This window comes from Anabrus simplex, chromosome 13 (assembly GCF_040414725.1).
Source record: "Anabrus simplex isolate iqAnaSimp1 chromosome 13, ASM4041472v1, whole genome shotgun sequence".
NCBI lineage: Eukaryota > Metazoa > Arthropoda > Insecta > Orthoptera > Tettigoniidae > Anabrus > Anabrus simplex.
The window spans coordinates 82,763,650-82,785,785 of record NC_090277.1 but is presented as its reverse complement, the minus strand read 5'-3'; the positions used below and the strand labels follow the sequence as shown (position 1 = coordinate 82,785,785).

The window sequence follows — 22,136 nt, the reverse complement described above, 5'->3', positions numbered from 1 at the left end:
GGCTTGTACTTCTCCAGAGGTCGTTCATCCTGCCCGTACACATTTTTATATTGCCATCCTATTGTCTCAGTTTTTAGAGGCCAGTGAGGTGTAGCATTGCTTTAGACGACGCGCTTCTCCTTAATTCTTCTTCATCAACTGTTGCTCTCGTGACCCGGACAGCATCTTCCTAAATTCCCAATAAATAAAGTAATTTTGTTCATACTTTCATGTAAGGTAATTATGATCATGCTAAACAATATTTGCGCCGGGCAGATTTAGCGGGTACCGATGTCGGCTCAGTCCACTAGTATTTGAAGATAGATCTACCTGGCATCGCCATAAGACACCTGTCTGTGTCGGTGCGACGTAAAGCCATTAGAAAAAAAGATCTACCTGAAAGAATTGTTCTGTGACAAAATTACGCCACCTCGGCGTTTCTTTGAAATCAATAGCAGTTGAAGTAATATATTGGATAACGTGTTTATTCGTGCCGAGGTTAGGGCCGCTCTTACACTTGACCACGATATTTATAATGTACAGCATCTAATTTATACAATTACAGTATTTAATAGTAATAATAATAAAGTGATAAACCGCTCCATATTATTATTATTATTATTATTATTATTATTATTATTATTATTATTATTATTATTATAACTGGGCGAGTTGGCCATGTGGTTAGCGGCGCACAGCTGTGAGCTTGCATCCAGGAGATAGTGGGTTTGAACCCCACTGTCAGCAGCCTTGAAGATGGTTTTGCGTTGTTTCCCATTTTCACATCATGGGTGTATCTTAAGGCCCGGTCGCTTCCTTCTCAATGGTAGGCCTTTCCTATCGTCGTCATATGACATCTGTGTGTCGGTGGAACGTAAATAAAATAGAAAATAATTAACCAAACGCGGCGATCATGATAATGGTAACCGTATGCTGACCATTCAGCTTAGGGGCCAGTTTTCTTTCTTTCTACAAATAGCTGTAATAACCACGTCACTAGATGGGGTTAAGCGAGATGTAGGGGTCCATAAAGTAATTATCATCGAAATCTTACGGACAAGAGAATGAAAGTGACATTGTAGTGGAAAATAGAAATTTGTTCGTGACTGCCTATCCCAGTTCTCGCATCTTGCTCGTGGAGGAGGGGGAGCAAAAGGAAGTTGCCTCAGTGTTTACTTGAAAGCCTACTTGGCTGTCTGATAGCCTTATGAGGAAGAAGGCGTAGTACCCTGGTCTTTCTCTTTGTACTTTACAAGTCCACCGACTAGAGTTCTATTTCTCAGGAGGTCATCCACGCACTTTCTCTGTCGTCTTTGATTGATGTAAACAATGGCCGTTTCTTCAGTGGGAACTGCGTAATGAATGGGGAGCCATCTTTGTGACATTGAGTTGTTGTTTCTCGCCTACTGATGTACAACTTCCAGCTGAACTTGGAACTCAAATCAATAAACTCTGCTCCTTCTGTAATCGCGTTACGAAGCTCCCTCATTCAGATGCATACACAGTTGATGGCTGACGTCACCTTACCTTCTGCCTTTACATTTAGAAAAGAAAAGAATGAATATTTTGTTTGACTAAAACACGTTTCCTTGTTACGTAGCGACTTTGGATACCTTCGATTTTATGTATAGGGCGTAACCATCTATCGTACCTATAGTAGACAGATCGGCAGTTTTGGTGGCTCAGGTAAAATGACCTCAGTATTCTTGTCGAATGTTGCTATTGCTGTCATAAGGAATGAAAAGCGGCCCAGATTCGGACTTTTCACGAACAGTGCTACGCTTGGGATGTACCGGTGCCAAGTTCCATTGCCGGAATACCCTGGCCACTGTGGGGGTGACTGCTAGTGATGGGATAATGGAATGAATGAGGCAATCGAACAGTGAATGCTTTTGAAATAATCAAATGAGAAGTGATGTTAATAGGGCAATTAATTCACTCATTTAGTTTCAACATTTGGAGATGCATTTGGAAGAAAAATGCGTATTTCTGTTTTTCATAAAGAGTTCACGTATTCGCTTATTTCAATCTATGTCCGACTCGTTGGCTGAATGGTCAGCGTACTGGCCTTCGGTTCAGAGGGTCCCGGGTTCGATTCCCGGCCGAGTCGGGGATTTTAACCTTCATTGGTTAATTCCAATGGCCCGGGGGCTGGGTGTTCGTGCTGTCACCAACATCTCTGCAACTCACACACCACACATAACATTATCCTCCACCACAATAACAGGCAGTTACCTACACATGGCAGATGACGCCCACCCTCATCGGAGGGTCTGCCTTACAAGGGCTGCACTCGGCTAGTAATAGCCACACGAAATTAAAAATTTCAATCTATTATCCATCTGACACACTTAAACCGAAAAAGTTATTCATGACGCATCCGAATATTGTATGAGATACAACTGAATGATATTTGAAACTCGTTCGATTACTTTATTCGACCTTGTAAATAATAGAATGGAGGTTATTGGAATATTAAAAGTATTCGATTATCCCATCAGTAGTGACTGCTCTCCCAGTGTTCAGTTCAGTGTGTAAACTCCCCATTTCTATGGGTGCCTCCATAGCACTGTTCAAGTAGTCCTAATGCTATGGTGGACTAGTGCATAGATGGCGAACGTATGACACGCGAACACGACTTCTATGGGACGTCAGACAATATATTAACATATTTTAATGTTTTTGTCTTGTAAAAAATAGGTCGAAAATTGACGAACATAGCACATTTGATCGTTACGTTTTAATAAAGTAGTATGTAGGCTGCCTGTTAATTGTATGGCCGTATGTTTTACACATTTAATTAGGTTAAAGCAAAAAAAAAACCCTTATTCCTAAAAATTACCTGTTTTTAAAATGAAATCTTCACTGATGTTTGCAAAATACAATCATGAAACATTCAGTGGAACGGGTTTATATGAAATGCCATCTAATACCTGAATTAAATCAATTGAGAGGTTTGATGATGATTTTAAAGGAAAATAACCGATTGCGCACTGGAAAGTAAAAAGTGATAAACAGTACCTTAACTGACACGTCGGTAACGTACTAGTGAGTGTGTGTCAAGTACCGATAGAATATGTAGAATCCGGAGGAATCGAAAGATAAACACGAAAGTTTTATAGATCTCCACCCCGCTGTTCCACTCGACAAGGTAACTCGGAATTTACTGTTCGTCCTCTCCTTCTTACAAAGGACTCTTTGGTAACATAAAACAATAACGGGAGGGCGCAGGAAACTTCTTAAAATAAACTAAATATTTCCGTTATTACGTGTCGTAGGATTGTTTTGTACCACGCACGAAATCGGAAGTTTTATTTTCCACAACTTTTGTTGCGTAGCATTTATCAAGAAAACCAGTATTAACAGAGATATCTGAGGATATATTTTTAGACCTTCCCCTAAACTACCATTTCACCCAGGCCAGAATTGTATTGCCTTAAATATCAGACTATATTGTGTTTTGCCCTTTTCTTGTGATATGCGTAACGTACGCGCATGGCAGACATTTAAAAATTTATATGGATGAATGTCCAGCTCCTTGGCTGAATGGTCAGCGTACTCGTGGCCTACTGCCGGGCCGGGAGCTCAGCGACTGGGTGTTTGTGATCGTATTACTAACCACCAGAAAAACACGCCAAATATGGTTGGCGCGAGGAAGGGCAACTTGCCGTAAATCAATTCCCCATGCAGACGTCAACAGCTCCGCCATCAGCTGTCATAGACAACCTAGACATCACTGAAGAGGCATGCCAGGAAAATGAGGATTGAGCTAGTTTCCCCCGTTGCTTTCCTCACCGAGCCAGAAGTTGCCAAACGAGGTTCCAGATTTCTTCATATTAGTATTTAGGGGTTGAAGTAAGGATGTAAAGGAGAGGACGTATACGTCTCTGGTAAGACCCCAGTTATTAGAGTATGGTTCCAGTGTATAGGATTTTTTGACACGAGAAGTGTAAATGATTCAAAGGAAAGCAGCACGATTTGTTCTGGGTGATTTAAAAAAAAGGAGTACTGTTAGGAAAATGTTGCAAATTTTGGGCTGGGAAGACTTGGGAGTAAGGAGACGAGCTGCTCGATTAAGTGGTAAATTCCGAGCTGTCAGTGGTGATAAGGCGTGGAATGACATTAGTAGACGAATAAGTTTGAGCAGAGCTTTTAGAAGTAGGAAAAATCATAATTATGAAGATAAAAATGTGGAATTAAACAGGACAAATGTGGGCAAATATTAATTTGTAGGACGAGGAGGAAAGGATTGGAATAATTTATTAAGGGAAATGTTCGATAAATACCGAAGTTCGTTGAAAACTTTTACGAAATGAAATGTCGTATGGCTTTTAGTGCCGGGATATCCCAGGACGGGTTCGGCTCGCCAGGTGCAGGTCTTTCTATTTGACGCCCTTAGGCGGCCTGTGCGTCGTGATGAGGATGAAATGATGATGAAGACAACACATACACCCAGCCCCCGTGCCATTGGAATAAACTAATTAAGATTAAAATCCCCGACCCGGCCGGGAATCGAACCCGGGACCCTCTGAACCGAAGGCCAGTACGCTGACCGTTCAGCGAACGAGTCGGACTACTTTTACGAAAAGGCCACATAAATAATTGATAGGTATCTGGCACCTGGGGGACTGCTCCAACTGGAGATCATTGATGATTGATGGAACCCCAAGCCCACCCACCAATCGACCCTATGAGCAACCTTTCCACACCGGACTGGCTGCGTAAGGATTAGCATTACTAGCATCACTCATGCATGAGTTACTTCCATATCGTCGAAGTCTGGGATAAGACAGAGACAGGTACATGAAAGAAACTGATTTCTTCTAGCTTTTACCACAATATATAGTGCTTTGTAAACACTAGGACTTGCCAAAAGAGGGGATTATTGACAAAATGAAAGTCTTACAAAGCGCCTTGTTATAGCTTGCGGTACTTGGCAAAGATTCCCGAGACGAATAACACTGTTCAAGTGTTTCTTGGAATTAAGCAAATATCTATATAATTTTCTATTCATTGTTGGTGTAAGCTGTTGTCTGAAAGAGCTGCCACTTCCGGGGTTTGAGTGGGAGGCAAGGGAAGGGGTTAGTTCATCCCCAGTCTCGCTGATGCAACATTCGCGGGATGAAAGATCGATACTCGCGTGCTGTGGCGCAGTTCGCTGTTAGCGTTGTTACCGTACGCGTCGGAAGTGCATGGCGGTCGTGTGTTCTACTGACGGTGAGTTCTTGCTGCACGCGTTCTGCTTCAGTCTCGGGCACCTGCTTTACTTACGGCCTCAGTGTATTAATATTATTATTACTTTGTTGATGTAATTTACGTCATTGTAAGCTCGGTTTTAGATATTAGCTCCAATGTTTGAAATGTGGTTACGTTCGAGACTGTAAACGTCGAACTATTATTCCGGTATTTCTGGCCAAGAAGCTGAGTGTCTGTGGCGAGTCGTTTTTTCTGTTTGAGGCGTAGTCTGTTCATTGATAATTTTTACGGATTATGCCTCAAAGCGTTGTTACAACTGCCTGATTCACTGGAAGAATCAATGCCAGTCCATCATAACAACATGTTCAGTGTATAAGTTGGTCTTTCAGAAAATATATATTTTCACGTGATTTGTCAGATCCATCTTATACTGAGAACATGTGGACTAAATAGTTCTGTTACAGTCATATGCTGATATGAACTCAGCTTTGGAGAAAGTCAAAACTATCTTCGTTCAGGCAGAGGGAGAAGAAGGAATAGAGTTTCTAATCTCGCCGCTAAATGGGATAGTTCTATGCCCAGTCCTCTTTGTCCTTAGGAATTAATTTCCAAAGGACCATGAACCTTTTAAGAAGTATCAGTCTCGTTTCTTAATACAGTAGTGTATAGCATATCTCGTGGTCGTGACTAGAAATCGAACTCGTGTACTTCGGGATGAACGGAGCGTATCTTTTATCATTTATCACTTCTGGTTGGTCCTCCTGTGTTTCTCCCCATAGGCTGACTCCTTGTGGAACATGCCAGTCACAAAATTCAGACACTTCTGATCTCTACGATGTTAGGATTGTGACTTCTAGGGTGTCTTTAATCATCCTCCCTTTCGTAATCTTGGTGCTTTTTTTTTTTTTTTTTTTTTTTGTCCCGTAAAGGAGCATTTAACACTACCGTTTTCCCGATATCAGCCCGGTGATTGTTCGGATCCTCGTCGGGCCCATAGGCGTTTTCAAAATACTGTGGTGTCGTACTGTAATATTAAAGGGAGAAGGAGGAACTGTGTCTTGGGTCCTCATCAAGCTGTGAATAATTATTATTATTATTTTAAATGTCTAAGGTAGTCGCATAAAGCCACCTTTACTGATTACGATAAGCGCAATGGTCTTCTCATCTGACAATTTAATCGTGCTGTTGCGGTCTTTAGGTCTGTATTCTTATTAATTCCTGAGTGTTCACTGCCTGGGTGTCCGACTCCATGGCTAAATGGTTAACGTGCTGGCCTTTGGTCCAGTGAGTCTCGGGTTCGATTTCCGACCGGGTCGAGGATTTCAACCATCATTAATTCCGATGGCTCGGGAACTGGGCGTGTGTGTGTTGTCCTAAGCATTAGAAATTACCCTGGGTAGGGCCCCATTCTCACAGACGGGCCCAAACCAAACCCCATGGCACTACAGCCCTTGAAGGGCTTTGGCCTACCAAGTGACCGCTGCTCAGCCCGAAGGCCTGCAGATTGCGAGGTGTCGTGTGGTCAGCACGACGAATCCTCTCGGCCGTCATTCTTGCTTTCTAGACCGGGGCCACTATCTCACCGTCAGACAGCTCCTCAATTCTAATCACGTAGGCTGAGTGGACCTCGAACCAGTCCTCAGGTCCAGGTAAAAATCCCTGACCTGGCCGGGAATAGAACCCGGGGCCTCCGGGTAAGAGGCAGGCACGCTACCCCTACACCTCGGGGCCGGCACTCTCACAGACGGGAAGATCGCCTATGTGACGTCAAACACCAGTCCTCTGCGCAGGCCACACGCCATTATTATTATTATTATTATTATTATTATTATTATTATTATTATTATTATTACGGTGTATGTAACTTTTGAAGAAAAGGGTTCCGTTTGTACTACATTCCTCGATAAATCCATGTGTGAGGAGGAGAAGATGGTTCATAATTTTTTTCTAAAACTCTAAAACGTGGTGTGTGTGACGTTACATCGAGACCAGATTAAGAAACATAATTGTTGGTGGATAACTGATTAGTATTTTGGTTCTTACAAAGTTTGTGGTCCTGATAGCGGTACGTTTTACGTGACATCGACTTCCTCCCTCCCTCCGTAGGTTCGTGCGGTGCGGTGTTGCTAAGCAACCCTACTTGCGTACATGTGCGGGCGTCCTCCGCTCCGTACGAAAACATTACTGCATAGTCTACAGCTGAGAGCAAATGATAGACATTTGCCATGTTTATTGTGCTTTGGTTGGATGGATACTATTTATTTATTTAGGCAGCGCTGGTTTTCCGTGGTTTCCTATTTTCACACCAGGCAAATACCGGGGCTGTAGGCTACCTTAATTAGGACCACGGCCATTATTTCCCACTCCTAGCCCTTTTCTATCCCATCGTTGCCATAAGATTATCTGTGTCGGTGTGACGTAATATTATTACAATGTGTTATTGTCCTTAATGTTTTCTTCTATTTTCTTATCATTTACCAGCAATTGTATAACCACATTTTGTGTCTTTGTTATGCTTTGTCCCTGTGGTAGTATTGATAATTTTCGGGAAGCTAATGAAATAAAATAATATCCCCAGTAGGTGTTTGCGTTCGTAAGGCCCTATCTCCAGAACCAAGAACAGATTCTCCGATAAGACTTCCTCCGCTGTATAGAAAATGTATCGAGTAAGGGTTAGGTGTATGAAAAATTGCTATATCACTGTAGCGATTTTAGCGAAGGAAGTAGGCGAAACGTGGTAATCTGAGAGCTTTCTTGGCCTGCACTGCCTAAAGCGCCAACGATAGACTGCAAATATGTGTGCAAGAATATATTGTGGAGCGAAAGGTCTACAAAACAGTCAGGGACGGTATGTACCTGTCTGCAGCTCTCAGTAAGCGTTTTTGTTTGCAGTGAAAAATGTCAACCTTGAAATAGGAACTATATTTCGTGATTAGTCTCGTAATTCTTATTTTTTAAAACAATTTATTCATCCCAGTCTTGTATGTTGGGTATTCAGTTCGAAGACTGGTTTGATCCTCCACTGCTCCGCCAACAGCTATCGTAGATAGTCTAGGGCCCTGTTTATTCAATCTCAGTTAAAAGAATACTAACGCACAGTTTAACATAGCGTTAAAAATTTAGCAGCAGATTCTTGCGTTTATCAAAACATTTGCTGGGAACTGTTAGCTAACACGGTGTTAACTGTCACAAGAGTCATGATCAGTGAGAATCTAGAAGGCAGTGGCAGACCCATGCAGTTTTTGAGCGCGCTCCAATACACTTTTGTTTGAATACAGCTGTAAACGAAGACTCTTGAAGTCAAGATTTATTAGATTCTTTTAAAATGTCTTTACCATGAATTTTCTGTTACCCTGTAGACCAGTATGATAAAATGCGAGAAAAGCCGGAAATTATTTCCGAGTATATACCTATTATAGAAAGTAAGCAAAATAATGGATCCATGTTGAAAGCCGAAGTGACGCTTGGCAGAAAATTTGTAGTGAGTTCAATGTGGATACTGACGTTAGCCAACGTACCATCAAGCATCTGAAACAACTGTATGAAAATGATATTTTCCGTTTCTAATTCTTCCTGGAAAAGGCCTATCTAATTCGAAATATTCATGTACAGAAGTTCTGCATCTAATTAGACCTGTCATATTTTGAGCTAACAGAGAATTAAACTGCTTGAACTTGGGCATTTAAATTAACTGAGAGTTTAACAGATTGTTAGTCTTAATCTATCTTAATTAAATGCTAATTTGATTAAGTTTACTTTTAAATTATTTTAACATGCCGTTGATCGTTAACTGAGGTTGAATGAACAGGGCCTAGGTGCCACTGAAGAGGCATACTAGGGAAATTATGAGGTGGGTTTCCCGTTGCTTTCTTCACTGGACCAGTAGTGGCTATTTTATGAAGATAAAAATATCCTAGTGTATAATTTGCACGAATGTTTCAGAAGTTACGATCGTTTTAGCAGAAGCACAGGAATGATTTAAATACCGCTTAGGAAGAAAGGAGCGAGCCAACGGCGCCTGGGGGAAAAATGACGCATTGAGCTACGGACATTCATGAGGAGGAAAAACTAATAACGTAATATTCAAGGAAATCTTGAATCTTTTCGAGCCTGACAACATAAATTCGCACTTGATACCTTTGTGAAGCCGGAGTCTGTCGCTGGTTACAACATAAAATAACATTTGTATGAGTTCCCGTTATCCCGGCCTGACATTGTGGAGCTCTGTTAATTCGTAGTACTATTGGAGGTGCGGCAGAATGTTACACGTGCCGCTGAGTGAATTTGACCCCCATCTATCGATCGCTCTCATCTGGCTGGACCACAGCGTTCAGCGACCTCGTGACAGCTCTCATAGGTGTTGTTGTGGTTCTCGTGGAAGAACGTGTTCTCTACACCTTGCTCGAGTTACCATGGGAATGCGGCTGGGAATTTCCGGCACATATTGGAACTCGGCTATTGTTAGCCGGGCTGAGTGGCTCAGACGCTGGTCTTCTGACCCCAACTTGGCTTAAATACATCAGCCTCGTGTCGGTAGATTTACTGGCACTTAAAAGAACCCCTGCGGGACTAAATTCCGGCACCTCGGCGTCTCTGAAAACCGTTCAAGTAGTTAGTGGGACGTAAAGTTATTATTATTATTATTATTATTATTATTATTATTATTATTATTATATATATATATTGCGAATAAGCCCATTAGGACTACGCAAAGTACTTAGAGGCAGGCATTTGCCTTTCTTTGTGCCCACACTTCCTTCATTCGTTTGCTGTGTGCTTCTTTTCTCTCTTGAGACCATGTTGTTCCGGTCTTCTTCTTTGGTTTTCCCTCTTGGTCAACTTGCCACTTATGAACTTTGGTTCTGAAGATAACCCGGCTTTGGATGTCTTCAGGTGTAATTCCTGCCAGTTTGAGATCTGTTTTAATTTCGCCAATCCATTTTATTGTGTCCGTTTTAGCTTTACTTCGGTTTTCATAAAATTCAACTATTTGCTTGGTAAGTCTATCTGGGTTCATCCTTTTTATATGTCCAAAGAATCTTAATCTGCGTTTTCTGATGTCGCTGTGAATGTTAGAAAATTGTTTGATTTCCTGTTTCCCTCTAAGGCGGTACTGTTCATCTACGAGTTTCGGGCCTAAAATTTTTCTAATGATCTTGCGTTCCTTTTTCTGAATATTTTCTAGATCAGTTTTCCTGTTCAAAATTAGTGTTTCTGATCCATAGAGGCATTCTGGTTTTATAACTGTATTATTATTATTATTATTATTATTATTATTATTATTATTATTATTATTATTATTTATTTCGTCTGCCACTTCTCGTCCGCATTGCTTTGAGGTTGTTTTGCATGACAACACTGGCGGGTGGTGGTGGTGGTTATTTTTTTAAGAGCAAGTACGGCTAGGCATCCATCCTCTGTATAACACTAATCACAGAGAAAAAATGTAAGGGATCCGACACTTAGAAAAATGAAGGTATCGGCCAAAGAGAGACAAGAGCTGAGAAGGGCGTGAAAATGAGACTCCCTAGGCCTCGAGTGCTCTAGTACCGCCGGTATCGGAAAAGAACAAGAGTTGACAAAGGGAGGTCGGACAGGATAGATGAAAGCGAGGATTCTGACAGAAGTGGAAGCAATTCCAGGACTCAGCTGATGGCCCCGTGGTTAAACGCACGCTCCCAAGTTAAGAGTCCTGGGGCCCCCTTCAGTCCCCTGTTTCTATAGGCAGGGGATACCGTGGGTGCTATTCTACCGCGCCCACTCCAGGGGTAGTGAGCGCAGGCTTTGCGGGTAGAACTTCTGCCATTTTCAGCACTTGCCGATGTCATTTTATTCCTTGGACGCCCCTAGATGGGTAAACCAATCGTGACCTAATGTGTTGCAATTGTGCGTAATGCAATATCCTAAATATTCGTCTACTTTAGTCTGAATCCAACATTATATCCGCCAAAGGTGATTGATTATTGCATTGCGCTGTTGCTAGATGTCTTAAATACATTAGTTAGTTTTAAAGTACCGGTATACCTGAAATATTCGTAACAGCCTAAGGTATACATTCGCATGCATAAAACAATGCATTGTTGTTTATAAAATAAAATTAATTGTGTTCCTTTTTCTACAAATCAGGAGAAGAATTCACTGTTCGGGACTGATTCAGTTAAGACTGCTCTGTGTAGTTTTTAAAGTTGCTTCTAATTTCTTTTGTAACTCTTGTTGACTCCTCCGTGCTCGTCGAATATATCATTGCGGACCGTTAGTTTTCTCGCTTGATTTCGCTACCGTACGTGGCAAAGTAATATTGCTGTATGTTGCCCTTTTAAGGACACTACGTTTGCAACTTGGAGGACGCTCTATTATCGAACTCGTTCCCCTGACATCGATCTGCTGAATAACTCATTTGATTGGCTGACGGACAGCCCTCAAACCAGGAAACGGAACAGCGGAGGATGCAGGGTCAAGGCCTGGTTTCCGTCACCCGTTTTGGATGAAGGAATTACATTTAATTCTGTATCACCGTGGTTGTGTTATTATTGGTTCAAAGCCTGTACTGGTTATACTATGTAGGTGGTTAGGACGCTTTCCTGCTACGATGAACATTGTGGGATCGAATACTGGTGCACTTGAATGCCATTTAATGGCGCTTCAAATGAAGAGACTTCACATAATCCATTTCCTGACTTTTAAAAAGAGGAGAACCCTGTTTAAAGCCAAAATTCCAGCATTCCAACTTTAGCACTAATCTGTAGAGCCCTGATCGGATATACAAAATATTATTAGCATACGCGAATGTTTATCCGCGGATGTTGTAAATATTTAACTACAGTTTATTACACCCAAGGTATTGAAACGGATAGATCTGTTAACATAATACAGTAGACCTGATACCTGTCACCAGAACCCCTACAGTCACAGGATTATGAGGGATACCGACGTATTGACCTTTGTTTCTTCCTTCCATTCATTGCGGGCAGGAGTCAGGTAGGCTCAGGTCAGATTTACAGCTTAACGGTCTCCAGGCTCTTTATCACCATTCTCCTATATCAGTGTCAAGGGTCGCCTAACCACAAGCAAAAACAAGATTATAACAGAGTGAAAAATCAATAAACTAAATTATTTAGAAATTACCAGCAAAATTATCCGCACTGCCATAAAGTTTGCTTCCGCCAAGACACTAACTTCGCGGTATCCGCGCCCGTGCAGGGCTCTAAGTCTGTGTTTGAACCCTACCGTTGGGAGCGCTGAAGAGGGTTTTCCGTGGTTTCCCATTTTCAGGTCAGGCAGATAGTGCGACTGTACCTTAATGCTAACGTTCAGATTTGCAGAATGAATATAACAGATGGTAAAATTCTTAATGAGTCATTAACAGCGTTGGTCAGATCTTGAAGTCCATGTGACTGATTGACTCTCTCTAATCGGTTTGCTCCTAACCGAGGATCGTGACACCATAAAAGTTGTGTCGATTTGTTCTGGACAAGACCTGCTGCTTCCATTGTTGTCGATTTTCTGCCTCTCATGATCTTCCTCTAAAAGACATCTGGGTGACCTCCTTCACCTGATCACCGATCTGCTTGGGTTGGTGCTCTTCCTCTAAGCCTTTCACAATTGACTCCTTTCTCTTCTCAAACTGTCCTCCCCCTGTCGTTTTATGAAGTTGAAGAATTGCAATATCTGCATAGCCCTTTCAGGCACAGCCCATGTCTGATTGACATATTACCCCCTGTGGGTGGGGGACGCAGATGAAGAATACACTCACAGTATTCCCTGCCTGTCGTAAGAGGCTACTAAAGGGGGCGACCAAGGGATGATGACATTAGAATCATGACACTACTTGTTATTAGTACCACCACGCAGGGAACACCATGGGTCGCTTTTACTTGCGCGTATTACCACTATGTTAGGTTCACAATAGGTTTGTGATTTGTAGCGGTAGCGTGTGCTCAGGATGCATTTTACAGTACCTGTGATTCGTACCACTATATGAGCGACACCATAGTTGTGCATTGCCTATGATCAGTACCCACTATGTGAGGAACACCACGGGATAGTGCGAGTCGCTGTGGTTAGTCCACTTACGTGAAGAACACCATAGGTTTGCGTTGCCTGTAAATAGCGACACAACGTACGAAACACCATAGGTCTGTGTTACATGTGCGCATTACATTACCTGTGAGTAGTACCATAATGTGTGGAATACCGCGAGTCTACGCTACCTTTGATTAGTATCGCAACATGACAAATACCATGGTTGTACTTTTCTGGTGATAAGCACCATTTTGAGGGGCCGATGACCTGGATTTTGGACCCGTTTAGACTACGAGGATCATCGATTCTGTATTGTGCTTTAGAAGCAGTCCCTTGCTCAGTAATACTATTGTTCAACGCTAGTTTCTGGGAATGTGGGGCATTGCGGGTCGGATCCACTGTTTGTTTTAACTTCATATCCATCCATTCATTCTTCGTCCTCACGTTTTTAATTCTAGCTAGTGGAGGATTATGTATTGTTAATTGTCCTTACATTTCGTGCCATTAGGGACCGATGACCTAGATGTTAGGCCCCTTTAAACAACAAGCATTATCATATCATCATCATGCTTGACACATTCGTTCTTCTCTGTGTTCGTCATATTCTTAGCATTCTTCACCTGCACCACATTTCGAAGGTGTGTCGAGCCCTTTTGAGTTCTTGAAACCACCTGGAGAAGGGACCGGCTGGCATCTTGCACGAAACGATTCTCTCGCACTCGCGTGATGAGTGACGGTGGGCAGGCGAGGGAGCGGGGAAAATTTTGCAAACATCGAAAATCGAAAGACGTGTTAGTGACAATAAATTATAAACAGTTGTTGGTAACATGTGTACGCACGGTTTTAACGAGTATGCACTGTTTGTATTGGGCCAGGCTTTGACAAATGCCAACTCGCCGTAGTGTTTATTTCACAACTTGTGCTTGAGGTGGTGTATATCACACGCCGCCCGCGCGTGCAGTAAGCTATTGATTTACTCAACGTCATGCACTGACGTCAAATGGATGATGCACTACCCGTATTTTCCTGTAATTTGTAGCAGCTCAGTTTATGGTCCAGTCTAGTTTTCGTATCCCGCGAACGTTGCTAAAAAGTTAAACCTTGTTGTTGTGCATTCTTGATGATAAGCCACTTCTGATCATGATAAGTTCTGCTTCAAGTACAGTACTTCGGAATGATAAGACTTTCACTAACTTACCGTGGCCATGATACACTTTCGAGATGAAAGAGCGCGCCGCTGGTCGTCATAACAGCTCTTACAAACTGCTTTAGTACCTTGCAGATTAAGTCGGCGCTCCTGCAGTAAGTAGCAGGACTTTAAAATGAAGGGAATGCGTGTAATAAGTAAATATTTACTAAACGATTGCGGAACTTAACAAATGAAACTTTGACATTTTCGTGTGATGTTCGTACTTCGTTATGCTATTTATTACATACGTGAACATTATTAATATATTAATACAGTGACCAATGTAGAAGACCTTATTCAAACTATTTTTGGTAGTCGTCACATAAATTAATATTATTCAAAATGGTGTGTATGCATAAGACTTTTATATACGCGTTCATTTTCCCAGCGATACTCTAAACCACCTCTCCCTAAGTCTGTATTTCTATATTCTTAAGTTTCGTCCTATTCAGGTTCACTACAAGTTTAGGTGTACATTTATATGGACTTAGTAGCCTGTGTATGGGTGAAATCGCTACCGACTTTTTCTACCAGTGTTAGTTTACACAGTCTCGCTAGGACAGTGCACCGGTTTATCGTTCAGTGACGCTGTGGCTGTAGTGACGGCGGCCAGACCTCCCACGCGCCGAGCTCAGAGCAAACTGCTCCAAACTTCGACGCTCGAAAACGTCCCTAAATATCACTCTGGACCAAAACCATCTCACACAGCCACCCGCGTAGCCTGAAAGAAATCCTAGTTTTGAATGAGTTGAGTGCTCCTTGTGAGATTATAGTGGTTAGTAGAGCCGAATCCGACCTCATTCCATCTCTACTTCGACTCCTCATGTGCCTGCTGGTAGAATGAACAGACTCACTCGTTAATAATAATAATAATAATAATAATAATAATAATAATAATAATAATGTCAACGCCCTTAGCCGTGTTGAAACACCGGATCCCGTGAAATCTCAGAAGTTAAGCAACATTGGGCGTGGTCAAAATTTGGATGGGTTGCCACGCAGAAAGGAACTGGCCACTCTACCGTACGTAAACTACGGCCGAGGCACACCTCTGCGGAGGTTCGAACCTGCTTTCGGGCAGAATATACCCTTACATTCTTCTTCTTCTTATTATTATTATTATTAAAAAGACATCTCGGTAAATATCCCGATGGCAATGATCGCCTACAGTAGTGTGATAGTAAAGTTAAACATAATTACTCAACATCATCATCACCAAGACTACAACAAGTAATACCATGGAAAGAAAATATTCAAGAATTACTACTAGTTTAACATTCTAAATCCAGCATTATCATATACGATTCCTGCACAGCTGAGGTATTTCCAGTGCTTATATTTGTACAGTGAGCAGTATGCTTCAACCTGAACTCGGAACAGGATGATAGGCTCGGTATATCAGACCACTCAGTTGTTCAGTCACTCATTAGGTGATCAAACTGCGAGTTATCGCCATGTTTCTGCTACACGAGTGCGCGGTACGAGTGTTGTATGCAGTTCCTGTACGGGCCTTGAATTGAAAAATGTTCCTCAGAAGCGTTCGGGCTCGCGAGCACTCCAAAACTCACGTGGCATTTAAAGAGCACCAGGCTGGGAATGCCTGTTCTAAGCTAATAGAGTAATTAGTTATCAGTGGGCTAGGATTAGTCTGCAAGCTAATACACAATTTATTTCCATATTCAGTGATGGAGGTTTGCACTGTCTTGTGTAGATGCTGAAGAATTTATTGGTAAAAACATTGTAATTTTAGCCATGAAGTACAGGTTTTTTAACGTAGAGCCAGGTAATTCTGTGTCGTCTTGGATTCTTCGTTTGTTGTCGCCTAATTGTCGAGCGACTCTTCAAAACCATAGAAATCTGCATCAGTACATTTCATTGAACAAGTTTTAAGATTTCTAAAAAAAGTTTGTTTTTATTCAAGTTTCTTACGCTTGAAAACCGCTCTTCACGTGTCAAGACGGTAATAAAGATCCCACTCCAAATTTGATGACTCGTTACAATACACTTCTCTAACAAGTGCTCATTGTCTTGCGATGTGCTCTGTCTATCTCTTCTTGTGTTCAGACCCCACCAAATCGCTCTCCACATACCAGCCTGTTCATTTCTGATCCTAGGTACCCATGTTACCTTCACCGTTCTTCTGTTCCAAGTTTCAAACATTTCTGTTCTCGTCTTTCCTGCGCTAGGTACTATCCACTTTTCACTTTCATACAGTGCCGCGCTCCAACCAAGTCTCCTAAAAAATCTATGCATATCTTTATGTGAGCAAATGTATTTTTCTGATTTTTCTGAGATAGGTTGCTTGCGCGAGTGCCTTTTATTTCCTTCCATCTGTGGTCGATTTTTCCTTCTACACAGATAGCAATATTCATCTACTTCCTTCAAGGCTTCATTTTCTTATGTAAAATATTTCCTGCATCACTGACTTTTTAAAATTTCCTTATTTTTCCTTGTATTTCTTCTAGAAGACCGTGTCTCATACTATTCCGCAATTTTTCCGAATCTGCAGGATCAGGTAATATAACAATATCATCGGCAAATCTCAGGGTTTTGATAACCCCTGCTTGAACATAAAAAAAATATATACAAATTCCTCTTTTAAAAGGTCGGTCTTTCTTGCGATTGTAGTGTATTTAGAAAACCACAGTACTTCAATCAACATTGCGTTAAAGGGAACATTTACAACATACGTGTGAACATTGGGTGTGTACGAGGCCTTTTCGTAGTTCAGGCTGCTCGCCTCCGCGGTAGCGGTCAACACTGTGTAGGGCTGTTGACTTGCTAGAGCAGAGTTGCTCAGCTGGGGCTCGCATGTCTGAAATACGGGCAGCTTATCTACCAAGAGTAGCCTACATGACACGAGCATTGACGTTCGATTGTGACTCTCTTCTCACCATTCAACGAAATGTTCATTGGAGTACAGCACAGTATTTTTTAAAAAATAAAACACTCTAATCGCAAAAGAAGCCAGACATTTTAAAAATACTCGACTTTGACTTATACTGCGCTCGATGGTTTTAGTTCCCTACACTCACATATTCAGAGAAATACTGACACATCACAAGTTTCGTATTGGGTTGAAGTCTCCATGCTACAGTTCACAACTTCTTGGACGGGAATGACAGAAGAAATTCCTGTTATTCGTTCAGTCAAACGTAATGTTTTTACGTACTTCAACAAGTTTAATGCTTGGATTTTGTACAGTGCTGTGACTTTCCTTGCTAATTGAGTTTCTGAAAATAGTATTTAAAACTTTTTATCAGATAGCTAGCCTCTAAATAGCGGGCGAGTTTCAATAGTAGTGCCGGGCTGAGTGGCTCAGACGGTTGAGGCGCTGGCCTTCTGACCCCAAGTTGGCAGGTTCGATCCTGGCTCAGTCTGGTGGTATTTGAAGGTGCTCAAATACGTCAGCCTCGTGTCGGTAGATTTACTGGCACGTAAAAGAACTCCTGCGGGACTAAATTCCGGTACCTCGGCGTCTCCGAAAACCGTAAAAGAGTAGTTAGTGGGACGTAAAACAAATAACATTATTATTATTATCAATAGTAGTGAAGAGACATATTGTCTATCAAAGTACAGTACTGTAAAATAATGCGATAACAAATATATACATATACAGTATGTCTTCAAATATGTAATCTAAGTGGTGCTGTCCCCGGTAAACACGATTGGATTGTTTATGGGTTTATCAGAACATTTTAACCATACCAAGAAAGAGCCACAGCTAATCCGCTTTACTCCTCATTATATTAGGAATATTTCTAAAGTAGGCTATACCTCTCTTAAAATATTGCAGTGAAAATTCTAATTCATTGCGTAGAGTACAAACATATTAAGAGGTACCGGTAAACACTTTATTGTATCCGGCCAGTATACATAAAAGAAGATAAATTACTAATTTCCTAAACCAACGTAAGTTATATTGAAAATTACCTGGATTTTGTCCGCTGGAAATTAAAAAGAAACTCCAATCTTTTAATATTAAAATGAACGTTGACATTGACGGTTTGTGACGTAAACACAGCGTTGCTGTCGCCCACTTACATGCTGTGAGCCCGCGGGGCGAAAAGCCCAGCGTGAGCATTTCTCTGCTAGAGGCAAAGAAACGCGATGCGTGTTCTTGTGAAACTTTGATAAACTGTAATTAGCAACCAGTAGTACTTTACTGGACCATACTTACTTATTGGCTTACTATCCTCCATATAATCGCCCCAGTCCTCTCCCTGCGTTTGCCATAGAGGCAAGACTAGCCATTTGATTCATAACTTCCCAGGGGCTGTTATCTTGGAGTGCCGACCAGGGCAAATGATCCCAAATGAACTTGCCATAACTCCATTCTTCCTATTAGAACAAACAGGGTGAATGTGTTGTTTTACTTCTCCTTAAACCAAGAATCACAACCAAACTGAGCAACATCTTCAATTATAGGCGACTGGATAGCCTAGAGATAAAGAAACCAGTTTGTTATTGTAATATCATTAGTACCCTGTCTGTCATATAATTGTTGTCGGTAATTCTGTTGTTGTTGCGTGTTCTTCCAGCTGCTAACGATTGTATTTTCCTTTGTTTCAGTCCTATGCAGCAACCGTGTGAGCCAAATGACCAAGACCTACAATGACATAGAAGCGGTCACCAGGCTTCTGGAAGAGGTGAGTACTCATAAGACTTCATAATGCCATACTAGATTGAATAATGAATGAATTCCGCTATGCCCATTTTCCAAGAGTTTAACCTACTATCTTGTATAGGGTTACCATATCTGAAATCCGAAAATGCGGACACATTCCTCGCACAAACAAACTTCGTGAACCAACTGTTTACTGCATATATCACTTTGCATCTCCTGTATATTTATCATTAAGAGCTCATTTTCTTTCGCAGTAATTAATTTTTACTACCGTATACAAATAGTCAAACATACCTTTACAGGTAAGAAGTTGGCCGTGCTGTTAGGTGCGGCCAGCTGTGAGCTTGCATTCGGGAGATAGTGTGTTCGAACTCCACTGTCGACAGCCTTGAAAATGGTTTCCCATTTCCATACCAGGCAAATGATGGGTTTGTACCGTACTTAAGGCCACGGCCGCTTCCTTCCCACTCCTATCCCATCGTCGCCATAAGAATTATCTGTGTCGGTGCGACGTGAAGAAAAAACGTAAGGAAGAGATCAAATGAAAAGCAGCAGTAATGCAAGAAAAAAAAATGGATGGAACTGCGAAGCGCCACAGTGAGTCAGGAAGCGAGTGGCCTACGTCACAAGCCGCTACAAGCCGCTACCAGCATTCTCTCAGAATGTGGGATGCAACTTGAAGGGTAGACAAAAAATGTAATCATGCCCATCTAAATGATTGTCCCGTCTGTGAGGGATACAACAGCTAGTTTGTATATATATAAAACAGTTACATCTTAAGGAAACGCACCCCAGCTCTAATCATATTACTTAGAAAGGTAGTCTTAGCTCATATGACTTGTTGAAGAGTGATGCGTGTATTGCCGAGGTCAGAGAGCTACAAACCAGCCATCCGCGAAGAAACTGACATGCCAGAAGTCGTGGGCCAACGTACCGTGACGTCCTGGAAGCGCCCAGGTCTGTATTGAGTGTAAACACTGTCTGTGCTGGTCGTGCCAAGGCGACATGATAGTGGGGGCCAGATGGATGGAACATTCCATTGTCGAAGTTGTGCGGACATTTAACATTCCTCGATCGACGGTGTCAGGTGTGCATGGGAGTCTCAGTGAACTGCGCAGCCACACTGCAGGAGGTACCAGATGCACATCGAACTGGTCACTGCGCTTTCTTTAACGTCAGTGGGATGTAGGAGAATGCCCTTGTTAACACCACGGCAACGGGCACACTGTCCCGCCTGGGAGTGTGACATTGGTCATTCGATCTTGGAGGACAGGCGACATGTAGCTGTTCCAGTTGTTTCGTCCTGAGGTAGGATTCGGATATGGCGCAGGCTCCCTGAAGCCGTGGACCCCAGTTGTCAACAAGGTGCCATACAGGCTAGCGGTAGCTTCTTAATGGCGGGGGTCTTCGTAAGTCAGGTGACATTATTCCAGACAGCAGTGGGAGCCAGTGGACTGGAGTTGAATCTGCTGGTGCCAGATGTAAGACGCATGGTGGTATTCAATTGTGGGTCAATATACTCGTGTTCCAAAGTAGAAGATCCAATCTACCTGTTCTAGACGGCATACCAGCTCGTACTCTGGTCTGAAGACGTCCAGTATCTTAAATGCTTTGGAGGAGTGGAAAGGCCGCTGGAATAACACTGCTGACTTTCCCCTGCATAACCTCTTCAGAGGGGAAAAAATTGCTAACGGATCCCAACTGCCGCGTGCAACTTGGTCCAGACAGAACAGCATCAGGACAGGTCATGGAAAGTGCATGGATTCTCTCTACAAGTGGAACCATCTCCAGAATGTGATTGTGGAACCCCTCGCCAGACCATTCCCGACATTGTAAGGGAGTGCCAAATACGGGCTTATCCAGGTAGATTAGAATACTTCCTGTCACCAACAGCGGAAGCAGTGCAGGGGATTCAAAAGTTGGACACTCAGATATGATAATGCCTGAAGTGAATCAATGTTTTATTGTTATTGTGTATATATTGTATGTTATATATATGGTTTCCTTGCCATACGCTAATAATAATAATAATAATAATAATAATAATAATAATAATAATAATGGTGGGGCGGGGTGTGTGTTCACGTGGCAGCTGGATACGTTGATCCACGTGAAGACTGGTACATTGAACTGCTTGGTGACCACGTGCAGCCCTTCACGGACTTCACGTAATCTTACAGCGATGAGATATTCCAGTGTGATAATGCACCGTGTTATCAGGGCCAAATTGTCCAGATTTTGGTCGAGGAGCGTTCTGGAGAGTTTCAGCGACTGCTGTAGCCACCTCGTTTGCCTGATATGAACCCTGTTGTGCGTTTGTAGGGGGTTGTGATGGAGTCCATTCACACCGAAGACCGTACACCTACAAATAGTAGGCCGCTGTGGGTAGCTATCGGAACGACATGGGTCAGAATATTTCCACAGACCTTTCTTCCATGTACGGAATCGATTCCACAACTAGCTGCGCTTGGCCGAGCTAGACGAGAGCCTACGCAATACTAGACCCCTATCCCATAACTACTGGCATGTCAGTATATATTTCTATATATAACCAAATATAATATCGGCAGGTCACTGCACTATTATTGATGTCCAATGCATTAGGTATTTGAGATCATCTACGCGGCAGCTGTCTAGTACCCGCCTCTAATCAGATCCACGGAGCTGCAGAGGTGAAACCCTTCACGTCTTCGCCATTTAGTAAACCAGACGCGGCAAATGACCTTGTTACTCCTTCTCATTCATTCCTTTCACTTGCTCTGTGAAAGGGAGAGTCGCTACACGATGCAGCCACTTATTAAAATGCATGATTCACTTGATTGTGTTCAATTCACCTTACTAAGTTGTTTGAAAGTCGGGCTTCCTTTTAAATGCTACCTTAATCGCCGCTCTGATACGACCGGCTGCAGAACTCGTTTGCTAACGCACTCTCTTCACATTTCTTAGGGTCATTATCAAGTCATGAGCTCGGAGGCTGGTTGGATCGTGAGCTGTATAATCAGTGTGGGAGGCCTGTTTAGACTAACACATTACGTAGAATTTAAAAGCAATAATTATTAAAACAGTTGTAAGTGTGCATTTATTGAGAAACTCGAATACTTTAGACATTCTGGATATGCCCTA

At 42.2% G+C, this 22,136-nt stretch overlaps 1 protein-coding gene across 4 annotated transcripts in view; it reads left to right on the top strand.

Moving 5' to 3' along the window:
* The window catches only part of milt (trafficking kinesin-binding protein milt), a 461,657-nt gene that overhangs the window by 373,816 nt on the left and 65,705 nt on the right, over positions 1-22,136 (top strand). For all 4 annotated transcript variants that reach the window (XM_067156966.2, XM_067156969.2, XM_067156968.2 and 1 more), the window contains one exon: positions 18,959-19,035. In XM_067156966.2, coding sequence (XP_067013067.1) covers positions 18,959-19,035 — 77 coding nt within the window. The remainder of the gene's footprint in view (positions 1-18,958; positions 19,036-22,136) is intronic.